Source organism: Propithecus coquereli, unplaced genomic scaffold, assembly GCF_000956105.1.
Source record: "Propithecus coquereli isolate 6110/MARCELLA unplaced genomic scaffold, Pcoq_1.0 Scaffold14, whole genome shotgun sequence".
NCBI classification, from domain to species: domain Eukaryota; kingdom Metazoa; phylum Chordata; class Mammalia; order Primates; family Indriidae; genus Propithecus; species Propithecus coquereli.
The window spans coordinates 19294894-19307464 of NW_012138302.1; the positions used below are offsets into that span (position 1 = coordinate 19294894).

At 33.4% G+C, this 12571-nt stretch overlaps 1 protein-coding gene across 1 annotated transcript in view; it reads left to right on the forward strand.

Annotated features, from left to right (window-relative positions):
• The window catches only part of SPATA6 (spermatogenesis associated 6), a 154432-nt gene that overhangs the window by 86782 nt on the left and 55079 nt on the right, over positions 1–12571 (forward strand). Inside the window, exon 9 of the mRNA XM_012639392.1 lies at positions 9325–9509. Coding sequence (XP_012494846.1) covers positions 9325–9509 — 185 coding nt within the window. The remainder of the gene's footprint in view (positions 1–9324; positions 9510–12571) is intronic.

Genomic DNA, 12571 nt, shown 5'->3' on the forward strand with positions numbered 1-12571 from the left:
CTCCAACTGATAATCCACTGTATATGTAGATATCTGTTAGGGCCAGTACATTAAGATACCAATTTCTGAACTGGTTGGGGTAATGCTTTTTGCTACACAAATAAACCTTCAAAATTCAGAAGCTTAATATAATAGAAATTTAGTTTTTAATCACGTAACAATTAAATTGAGGGTACTTTTGATCTGCTTGCTATTTTCTCATGTAATGACCCATCTTATGGCTTTGCCTTACCCTAGGACCTTGGCTGTCCTCTTCACATGGTGGAAGTTGAAGGAGAACATGGAGAAGGCTTATCTATTTCTAAAAAGCCTGGGCCTAGCACTGACACTTAACATTCTTGCCTACATTCTGTTACCAAAAACTAATCACATGCCCTCACCTAAATGCAAAGATTGCTTCTTAACAACAGTTCTACTGTGGAGAAGGGAAAGCTGAATTGTGGTGGACAGCTAGCCATTTCTGTCACATCAAGAATACTGTGTCCCTCCCCACTCCCAACTCCTCTCTTTCCCTTAAAAAAAGATTATGTGACTGAAACTATTATGCTGGAAATAAAAATTTAGCAAAACTAGAAATCATCTCTGCCCTCATGGATATTTCATGGTATGGAAAGAGATATTAACAAAATCATAAAAATTTATATATACCTGGAACTGTCATGAATATTGTGGAGGACATACATAGTGCTTTGACATTAGAGGATTTGACCTGGCTAAGGAGAATGGAAAAGATATCTTGAGAACCTTGAGCTCTGAAGATGAGTAGAAATTTACTACATGAAAAGGGGAATGAAGAACATATGCAAGGGAAAAGGAGAAATAAAATTTACAAAAGTTCAGTGGCTAAGCAGCTAAGAGACCAGTTCTTCTAGAAGTAAAGACATGAGTAGGTGCATGGTATAAATTGAAGCTGGAGAAACAGGTAGGGATCAAATCTTTTAGGCCATGTTAGGAATTTGGGTAATTATCCTAAGCACAATGGGAAGCAAATGAAATTATTTTAAACAGATGACATGGTTAGATTTGTACTTTGAAAATACCACTCTGGATTGTGGTATGGAAAATGGATTGGACTGGGAAAAGAGTAGGTCCTGGTAGACACGTTAGTAGACTGTTAATAGTCTACTAAAGGTGAGAAATGATGATTGCTTGGACTGGGGTGGTAGTAATGTAGGTTGATAGCAGTAGAGAGATTAGATAGATATTTAGAATTTACATTAGTAGAAAAGTAGACTTGATAAATGGAAAAGACATGTCGCATAACGATATTTTGGTCACTGATGGACCACACATATAATGGTGGTTCTGTGAGATTATAATACCATATTTTTACTGTACCATTTCTGTGTTTAGATACACAGATACTTACCATTGTGTTCAGTACAGTGTTCAGTATAGTAATCGACTGTACAGGTTTGTAGCCTAGGAGCAATAGGCTATACCATATAGCCTTGGTGTGTAAGTAGGCTATACCATCTAGGTTTGTGTAGTACACTCTGTAATGTTCACACAATGATGAAATCACCTAACTATACATTTCTCAGAATGTATCCCTGTTGTTCAGTGACACATGACTGTACTATGTTCAAATAGAGAAAGACTTGTATTGTAAAAATATTCCTATACCTATAGTAATTTAAAAATTAACAAGATCCCAGTAAAAATATCACTAGGCATTTTTTTTATTCCAGGAACTAGGCAAAATAGCTAGGAATACTTTGGAATCGGAGAGCACTGAAAGGAGGTTAGCTGTGCAATGTTAAGAATAATTCTTAGATTTCTGATTTTTACAACTCAATGTTTGATGACACCATTTATTGAGATAGGAATATGTGAAAGGACTAATTTGGAGTTCACAGAATCTAAATTGTTCTGTAAATTCCTGTTTATCTTGTTTAGGCTTCAGAGAGTCTCGGATAATGGCTTTCAGTTCAGAAACAAACCAGAGCTTAAAAATCAATCATATGGCTCTCGTTCTATTCTGAAGGGGATTTAACTTTTACAAGTTATTCAGCTTTTGTTTCAGGCAGGTCAGATGGGAAGGAAAGCAGGCAGGAAGGAGGATAGGGGCTTGTCAGTAATGAAAGAGCATAGGACAGGAGGTAAGGAATAGTGGGATAAATGTTTCTTTCAAGTTTCAAAGTGAAGGCATCTAAAAGAGAGATGGTTTTAAATTTTCACATTTTCTATTCATTTGCCTTGGCTAGCAAATCTTTTAAGGAAGCAATTTTTAGAATCTAATTTTTTAAAAAATTTTTGTCATAGCCATTGGGAAATGCAGGCCATTGGATTTGTAGGATTTTGCTCCTTTTCATTCTTTCAGGTGAACAATTTTGTTCATATAAAAAAATTCTCCAAAGTAGTAGCCACTGTGATATTTTAGAATCCTTGGTGAAATTATGCTGCTTAGAAAAATAAATGTATAATTTAAAATTACAGTCTGAATACATGTAAGAAGCTTGAGTCTAATTTGGAGAGGGCATAGACCCAAACTGAAACAAACCCATCAGAGTGTGGCAATGTTGATCAAATGTATTACTTGTACACATTGTGTCTTTGGATCTCAACCTAATGATTGTCTCAAACTGGAGATTTGAAAAATCTGAAATTTTAAAAGGATGGAAGGTTTGGAGTTAATCTCTCCCAGAGACAATTTCTCCCATGAAGAAAACAAGAAAAAAAAACTGAGGAAAGTGTTTGTGATATTTCGACAAGTGACCCAGGGCAAAAGTTTTTACTGTAAGGATGCTGGTGCAATGAGAACAGCTGAACCCATCACTTGGGCCTAACTCAAGGATGGATTTTAGTGGCTTATGCTTATTCACTTCCCTGGGAACTTCTTACAGATTCACCACAAAAAGTGACAAAGACAGGTATATATTAATAGTAGTATTGTTAGTATATAAGACAGATTTCCCCCTAGCATACAAGTTTTCAAATCTGATCAGATAAAGAAAAGATTACTAAAAGTGTTCTACATTCCTAGAAGACAGAGTAACTTAGCATTTGGGAGCTCAACCAAAAGCAAATCAAAGCTCAGACTCCACACCAATACGCATTTACTTCACTGTTGCAGTCAGAGAGACCTCTGAGGACACATACTCAAAGGATCTCAGAGGAGTTTGCTGTTTCTAAGTTGAGGATCTTAGTTGTGGCAGCAATGGGGTATTTTGGATCTTAGTGGACTTTTAGGATTGTCAGCTGCCAACTCACCAAATGTCCATCACAATAACTGAATAATCTGCTGATATCAAGCAAAATGGAGTTTATGACATAACACAGTAAAGTAGAGCACCACCTTTACAGTCTTAATATTGTCTCTGAAAGGGGACGGTTAAGGGCAGATATTGATAGGGTGTTGAGACCTAGGCTTGAGTGTTTTAACGGAGAGCTTTCAATGTAGGAATCTAGTCAGCAGAGTTTGTAAGATAAAAGTTTAGGATTAATGAACACAAAGGCCAGGTTTTAAAGGAAGTAAATAGTTTGATAAGTAAATAGTTATTTGGTAAGGAAAGGATTTGTCCAGTTGTGTGATCTGTTGTCCTGAGAAGGGAAATGTTTGCACAGATTAAGAATCTATTGTTTCAAGAAGGTAGCTGATTGATGATTGAGCGGTCTGTGGTTCAATTAAATGATTTATGGGAAGGTCTTGAAGAAATTAATGAAGTTACTTACTGATTTATAGCTTTTATTTTCCTGGGCAGGAATTTCTTCAGGAACTCACGAAAAAGTCATGTTGAAGTAGGTGGGCTTTAGTTCTTTGTTCTGATAGTTAAGTTATATGAGGTCTCATGTTCTAGATGGTACAGTTATAAGTTGTTCAGCATATTCCATCAGCATGGGTCCTTGGGCAATTTTGTGAAGTGTAATTTCTCTTGCTAAACTGCGTTACTATATAGCAGAGGGAAAACGAACCTTTATTATGTTAAGCTACTGATTTCCAAACTTAATTTGCTACTGCAGCATAGCCTAATATGCTGTAGCATAGACTGATATAGTATATATTCTCTTCTTGCTCCTCTTTGATAGGATCATATGTAAGGTTTCATGAGTATGACTGTTAAGTGCAGTAGAGATATCTTTTAGCAAGTATCCTTTAGATATCCTTTAGCAAGTTTAAGAGTTTCCCTTTGAAATTCTTTGTTTGCAAAGAATATATATATTTTTAAATCATGAGTGGATGTTGAATATTACCAAATACTTTTTCAGCATCTGTTGAGATGATCTTTTTTTGTAATGAATTAATAGATTTTTCTAATGATAATCCCTCCATGTATTATTTGAATAAACTCAACTTGGTCATGTCGTACTCTGTTACTTCTTTTAACATTATTGAATTTAATTTGTTAATATTTTTAGTTATGATTTTTTTTCCATGTATGGCCACAAGTGAGGGTGGCCTATAATTATCCTTCTACTTTTCCTTGCGTGGTTTTGTAGCATTGTTATGATCACATCAGAAGTTTAGTTGGGAGTGTTTTCTTCTTTCTCAAGAATAGTTTGTCAGTTTGTTCCTTAACTGTTTATTGGATTATTGGTAAATCAAACTGTGAACCCATTTTCTGTGGGACTTCCCTTATGGAAATCCTATGAGGCCTGAACTATGTGAGCTTGTCATTTGTTTCTGCCATAGGTACATCATATGTCACTGGCCTGGGACCCCCACTGCTTAATGGCTGTTTGACTTTGCTCCAGTTTCCTTTCCTGTAAAGTATAGACAATAAAAATACCTACCTCATAAGGTCGATGTGAGGATTAAAAAATTTATTTATATGTAAGTGCATAGAACAGTGGTCTAAGAGAGATGTTTTTCCTCCTAAGAATTGATATATTTGGAAATTATTTTATTGCATTATTTTAGAATGTTTTATAACTTCTGTTTTAGTGTAAAGAAAATACATCTTCCTTAAATCAAATAGCGAGCATATGGATTTTTAAATCAGATAAGATAGAAATTGATCATTCACTTGCTATAGGATTCACTAGGGAATGTTCTTAGCAATATTGAGAAACTGATCTCAGTTATCCCTATCTGTTTCTTTCCCTTTCAGAACGATACTTTCTTCTTGCTGTCCTATATGTTGTGCTGTGCTGAACTTCTTTCCTATAATCCTTATTCTCAACTACTTCTCAGCTACTTCCATTTGAATTATTTGTATTTATTTTTTCCTGTAGAGATAGCCAAGCGATCCTTGTCATTGTTCATCAAAAGAATATTGCCCTATGATGATGGAGAAATATTAGAGTGTATCAGGCACTAAGTAGGCTTTCAACAAATATGTGTTGAATAAGTGTATTTTTTTGGTTTCTATTACACTTAGTGGTTAATTCTTCTATTAATTTGACCTTAAAGTTTTATAAATATAAAAATTTTATAGCCATTAAGGTGATTTAACTTAACCACTTATTATATAAGTAACTTTTCAGGAATCTTATTTTATATGTGTGTTATTACCAAACTACTAGGTATCACAGATTTGAAAACAATGTCATTATTTACAGTAAATTTAGTGTATGAAATTTCCTTTTTTGCCTATAATAGTTTCACATTCGTTTAAAAATACTAGATTTTTTTTTATCTTGTTACATTTCAGCATACAGTATTGAAACTGTTGTTGTATTTGTGAGATCATCAAAAAGGCATTTAAAAAGCTATTTCCATAAATGTAAAACAAGTCATGCTAAAATATAAGTGCTATAAACATAGGAAAATTATCTTTCATGAGACAAGCCTTCTGCTAGGTGTTTTCACTAACTTTTTCTCTTTCATTTTTGTGTCAAACCTATAAGATTATTTTTTCAGTTTATAGATAAGGAAACTAAAGCTTCAATAAGATAAATTACTTTCTCAGGGTCTCATAGCTAGCAGGGACTTGAACCCAGGTCTTTGTACTCCAATCCAGTGTTATTAAGGAGTCACCAAGAAATAGAACTCTACTGTGATGATCCAAGAGATAATATTCCATTTGGCTTTTGGAAAGGAATAATAACCTAAGGGAAACTCAACAAGAGCTATGGAAAAAATTTTAAGCTAAGGCTTAAGGTTAAAAGTTTGAAGTGGATTCTTATCAAAGCTCTACCCCCTCATTACATCTTCCAACTCCTCGTTTATATCGAAAACAAACACGAACTCTAATTCTATGGGAAGGATACATTCCAGCTATGTTTCCTTTGCACAATTACTTATATATATATTTAGTTCTGATTTCCTTTCTTACTGTTTTATCATTACTTGCTTTTGACGTTTCCCATTCTAGGCTGTAACTTCTCTGAGGTCTCCTGTTATATTTATCTGTGATTGTTGTTCCCCGCCTTGTTCAATAGTTTATATAGAGAAGATGCCTAATAAATGTTGAATATTGTATTTAAGGTTCTCTTACAGTGTGACCCTCCTACCTCCGTCATATTCTCCATCACTTTCCTGTAGAGATAGCAAAGCGATCCTTGTCATTGTTCATCTTTCTGTGTGCCTTTTTCCCATTTTGAATGGCCTTTCTTTCCGTTTCCTCCACTTATGGCCTTGATTCCAATTCTACCTCCTCCATGAGACCTCCACCATTCAGACCATTAGAGAAGTCTTTCACACCTTCGAATTTCCTTTTGCAGTTGTTGTCACTGGGACATTTTTGACATTTTAGCATATCTCATTGTCAGTTATCTTTTTGTTTATGTCCCGTCTCATCTGGATTGTGAGTTTAAATTCCTGTACCTCTTTAAATCTGAATTAGCTAACATGTTCAAGAGATTCTCAGTGAATATTCTGATAGAGAGAAACTGAGTGTAGTCATCTCAAAGAGGCTTTATTTAAAGCCTTGCTCACTAGTTTGGAGAGAAAATTTAGTAGACAAAAATGAAGTGATCTGCCAGCCAACATGACTCAATTAGCATTGAAATTAATGAAAAAAATAATCTCTCCACTATAGGCCAAGTAGCTCATATTTGGATACAATTCTAGAAACAACACTATAGCACCTCCACCCCTTTTCTGTGCAGCTTGATCTTGTTTTTGATATTTACTGTGCTTTTGTTTTGTCTCTATGAATAGCTAACAATGGAGCAATTTTCATTTTTTTCATTTATTCAGTCTAGATCATATATTTCTTTTTGGTCAGTTAACGGAGACTGTAACTGAGTCATTTGAACTGTGTGCTATTTGGTTCTAGAATGGAAGCTTGATTCTTTCAGCTGACTGCTGGCTTACCATTTATTGTTGTAATTCTGGAAAGCAGTGAAAAATCTAGTAGTGTTGAAACAAAAGGTGTGTTGAACTGATATTTTAATAATGACTTACATTTATTATGTAATTAATTTATATACCTAGATAATATACAAGGTAATTTGAATAAATTATGGAAGATCTATAAGGTAGCTATTATTAACTTTTTCTTTTTTTACATATAAGGGAAATGAGTCTGAGAAGAATTAGGTAGCTTTCTTAAAGGTCAAATATTTAGTTAATAAATAGCACTGCTGGAATATAAATTCTTAAAGGCAGGGACTTAATTTTGTTCACTCTTGTAGCCCCAACACTTAGAACAATGACTAGACTTCAAATATTTGTTAAATGAATCCAATTCATCTCCTTTCATTCTCTCTTGAACTCAACTACAGATTTTCATTCTTATCATTTCATCGAAGCTACTCTTATTAATGTTCCTGATGACCTCACTGTTGTTAACATGCAAAGGTCCATTCTCAATCTTTTCTAACTTGATTTAACAGTCAGTCAACTCCCCCTTCCTTGAAATATATTGTTTACTGACTTCCAAAAAGAACACATTGCCTTGTTTCTTCCCCTTCCTCCCTGACCACTTCTCAGTCTAATGTTTTCTTATTTTCCCAACCTCGGAATACTGGAGTATTTCCAGGGCTCCTTCTTCAGATGTTTTCTACTTTCTATTTATGCTCACTTTCTTTGTGATATCACCCAGTGCCATATCTTTAAATACCATTTAGACTGTAGTAATTACCAATGCATATCTTTGTCCTGGACTTCTCCCCTGAACTCCACTTTAATATGTTAGATGATTAATAGATTGATATGTGAAGCTTAGTATGTCCAAAACTGGACTTACTCTTCTACTCTTCAGTTGGAAGGGTATAACTAATTCATACAAACTCAGCCCTTCTGGGTGACTAGGCCAAAAAACCTTGGCATCATCTTTGACACCCAGTGTATTAGCAAATCCTGTTAGCTCTGTCTTCCAAATGCTTTCTGAATCTGATCAATTCTCACCTCTGTTGCTATCATTGTGATCCAAGCCAGCATCCTTTTACAGATTTTGTTGTGATAGTTTCCTAGCTGATTTCCCTGCCACTGCCCTTGGCTCCTCTAAAGATTGTTTTCAACGTAGTAGCTAGGGATCCTATTTAAAAAAAAAAAAAAAAGTCAGGGTGTATTTTTTTCTGCTCAGAATAGAAGCCTAAATTCTTAACACCTACTTTTTTGACCTAATTTCCTACTACTCAGTCCAGCCCTCTGGCTTCCTTGCTATTAAATAATATCAGTCATGCCTTCTACCCTACCTCTCAGGATCTTTACATTTATTTTTCTCTCTGGAATACTCTTCCCACAGCTGTATCCATGATTTAGGTCTTGTGATCTTTACTGAGGTCTTCAGGTCTTTACTAAAGTGTCCTCTTCTCCGTGAGGTCCCCACTGACTGTCCCATTTAAAATACAGCTACTTCCCTGAATACCTTTCCCATCTCACCCATCAGCACTTCGTATCCCATTTCTTGTTTTATTTCTTCCCCAGTTAAGATCCTTTGACATACTCATATATTTTACTTAATTATTTTAGTGCATGTGTATTTTAAGTTCTCTCCTTACTAGTATATAAATTTTACGAGAATAGTAAGTTTCGCAAGGGCAGGAAATTTATTCGTTTGTCTGTTCTGAGTTATTCATGTGTCCATCCCCAGAACAAATGAAGCAATGAGTGATTATTAGAACTAGAATTTGAATCTAGATCTGTCTGACCTCATAGCTAAACTAGGCTATTATTTGGTTTATATGTCTATGTTCTTTGTTTGATATACACACCCCTATGCCAACCCACCCATACTCAAAAGCCTTTCAAATTGAAAAAGTTGCGTAAGTTTTATGAGTGTGTAATGAACAATCTGGATATATTTAATATTTAATCTTACTGTTATAATGACTACTGCATTCTGAAATTTACCTTCAAATATAGCTGTGGCTTATATTTGTTTTATTACTTTTATAAAAGTTATATGTTTATAATGCTACTATATATAATGTGTTACTAGTAATATATATTATATGCATATATATGTGTGTATATATAATTTTTTAAAATAGGTTATCAGGACACCCCATGGGAGAGACTTCGATGACTCTTTGGAAAGATGTGAAGACTATCTGAGCCCAAGATCGTGTAGCAAGCCCCAACATTCAGCGAGGACCTTACTAGTCCATTCAGCACCCTCAACGATGCCAAAGCATTCTCCAAGCCCTGTGTTAAATAGAGCTTCTCTCAGGGAAAGGTAATAAATAGTCTCTATTTTTGTATAAACTTTTGAATAATCAGCATTAGAAAGGGAAGGCAGCAATTACTCATGTAAACTTATTATTTGTAAAAGTATAATTTGCTTTTAAGAGGCTTCCTTAAATTGTTTTTGTTTAGAACATACTATATATTACATAATGTTAGATATTCCTCACTAGCCCAGTTCTCTAGAAATGAGCTTATTAACCAGATATGGGTCACGTTAACTCTAATTAAATATTATAGTTCTTAAAAGTGAAAAGTATAGTATATGATGGTTTATTTTAGTTGATTCATAGGGATTTAATGTTATAGACATGCCTTAAGTATAAAAATAGCATAGGTATTTTCCATTTAATCATAATGGTGATTTATGTATTGCTGGTAAATGGCATCTAGTTTTCTCAAATAACCTCCCCTCAACTCTCTAAGAGAATCTTAATCATGTAAAGATTCCAGCTCTCCCTCTAAAAATGTTTTGGCAACCAAAGTTGGATACTTATGATTTGGATGTAAAAGAAATAATTCCTTTTCATATTTTTAAAAATCTAAATTGGATATTCCTTGCCTCTGTCATAAATAGTAACATAGAAAACTATGATTTTGTCATAAATTGAAAAAAATCAATCCTGGTTAAAAAAATTATAGAAATTTGAAAACCTAAGAGATAATACTGTCAACAACCTGTAAATTAGTCTGTATTTATAGATGGTATCAAAAAGCTAAAGTAAGTACACTAAATTGCTACAGCATATTAGGGGCATCAGATATAATTAACAACAATTTAATTAACTATAGAGAGTATATCAAAAGTTCTGCTCAAAACCGATGATTTGAACAAGAGTGTGTTAGTTTGGATGCTTTATTAAAACATGCCTATTCTGAACAGATAGGTTTGTCTTTTTCTTCATTACCTTTGTAAGCATTCAGAATGGATTTATGGAGGCATGTTGAAGTGTTATTGGCATGAGATATGTAATTTTTATTTATGTTGCTTCTAGTCCAATAGAATCATGCCTAAGGGGATCCTTGAATCATTGCCGTAGATGCAAATACACACACACACTCTCTCTCTCTCACACACACACTTTAAAAGTTTAAGAGAAACTCTTGAAGAAAGGTTTTTCTACTGAAGTTTACTAACTTGTACCTCAATATCGAGGATTTTCATTGATTTCCGCTTCTGCTCAGCTGTTCAGACACATAGTTGGTACCACTTTCTTTTTACTTACTTTTAGAATTAAGCTCTTGTGGTTTTGTTGATTGGGTCCTTTACCATATCTGTAAGTTTTCCAGAATTTTTTTAACCTATATTTCCTTGGATATATTTTTATAAATATTGTTTTATTTTTCTACCTTTTCACGTATTTTATAGAACTCTCCAGTTGCAAATCTACCACTATAGTACAGTATCAATTTTAGTCCTGTGTTACTTTATCCTTGTATACAATTTCATTCCAGCTATTGACTCTTGTCTAGGTTAACAAATTCTCCATTTAGGTCATATAAAAAATTCTTCATTGAGGATAGCTAAAGTCAGCTATTTCTTTATTCTTATTTCAGTGTAGGAGATGGCTTAGAGTAGATAGAGGCATTTACACATTGTTTTCACTCAAGATAGTAGATATAGATAAGTTTTGTTGGAAAAAAATGAGTGATTGTAATATTAAACATTACCTGTTTTACCTATAACTTTAAGAAAATCAAAATTAAAAATTAAAATTCTTTTAAAATAAAAGAATATAATGGTAATTTAGTTTTGAACTCATCTAAATAAATTAATTAACATTTTATTATGTGCTTTCTAGGGCAGGCGTAATAAACTTTTCTACTTTCACTGAGGCAGAATACCCCCACCTCTATTTTGAGTGTATTTTCTAAAAAAGATCTAAATTTAGTCTATAAAGGAAAATAAAATCTGTAAGACATACTACTAGGAACAAGCACATTTCATTATTTTCAACACTCAATACCACATCTTTAAATATTCTCTAAAAAACAACCAGAACAATCAATCAATCAATCAATGACATTCTCTATCTGGCTTTTTCTAGGTCACTGAGCAATATACTTGCAGGGTGTTTATACAATTTATTGAAATCAGTAAACGATTTAAACTGATGTAAATGTAGATTGTATGTCCCAGGGAAAATTGGAAGTTTTGCCTGGAACCCATATGACATAACATACAGCTATAGGAGTTTATCTGTTTAAATATTCATTTCAATTAAATAAGTTTGCTCTAATATTGTGGTAAAATTCTGACTCCTTCATCACATATGTGAATAAACGGATTTTTAAAAACGTTATCAGTGACTTAAACAAATGAATTCCTTTATTTATAGTAAAGGTGCTTTTTGATTTGAACCCATTTGAAAAATTCCTCCAATAAAGTTAGAACATCATAAAATAGTTTCAATTTTTAATATAAGTGTTATGTTTCAGAAGCAGTTTTCTTCTCAATGTATAAATATTAATATTGTGCTTTAAAATTTATAATAAGCTCTAGAGTTATTACTAAAATTAGACTAAGAAATACTAGCAAATCTAACTAAAAAAGTGCTAATATTCTTTTGAATCATGCTTAAAGTTCTGATTTTTGTAAATAGAGTTAAAGATTGGTAGGCAAGCATTCCTTATACCGCAGCACAGACTAGTGGATCCTCTAATAGTATCATTGAAGAGACGCAGTGGATCCTTGGAGCTACATAGTTGCATCCCAGATTTCTAAGATGTGCTACATATATTGCAAATAATAAAATCTGCCGATATATTTGCATAGGTGCAGTAGGACTTGCTTTTATACATGCAGGAGATTAAAATTTAGACATACTTGATTATCCATTATTGATTGTGTTCTTTAAAGTAGATTATATAAACCATTTATCCTGCTCAGTAGTTTATACTTTGCTTAAACATATATAATTGTAACTTTTAAGAACAAACAAGGAAGAAAAAAAGGCAAAGGTTTAAGCAGCATATCCACATTTTACCTGTTTCTTTATAAAGAAATTATCAATAACACTTCATATAGATGCATTTAATTAGATGGAAATTTTC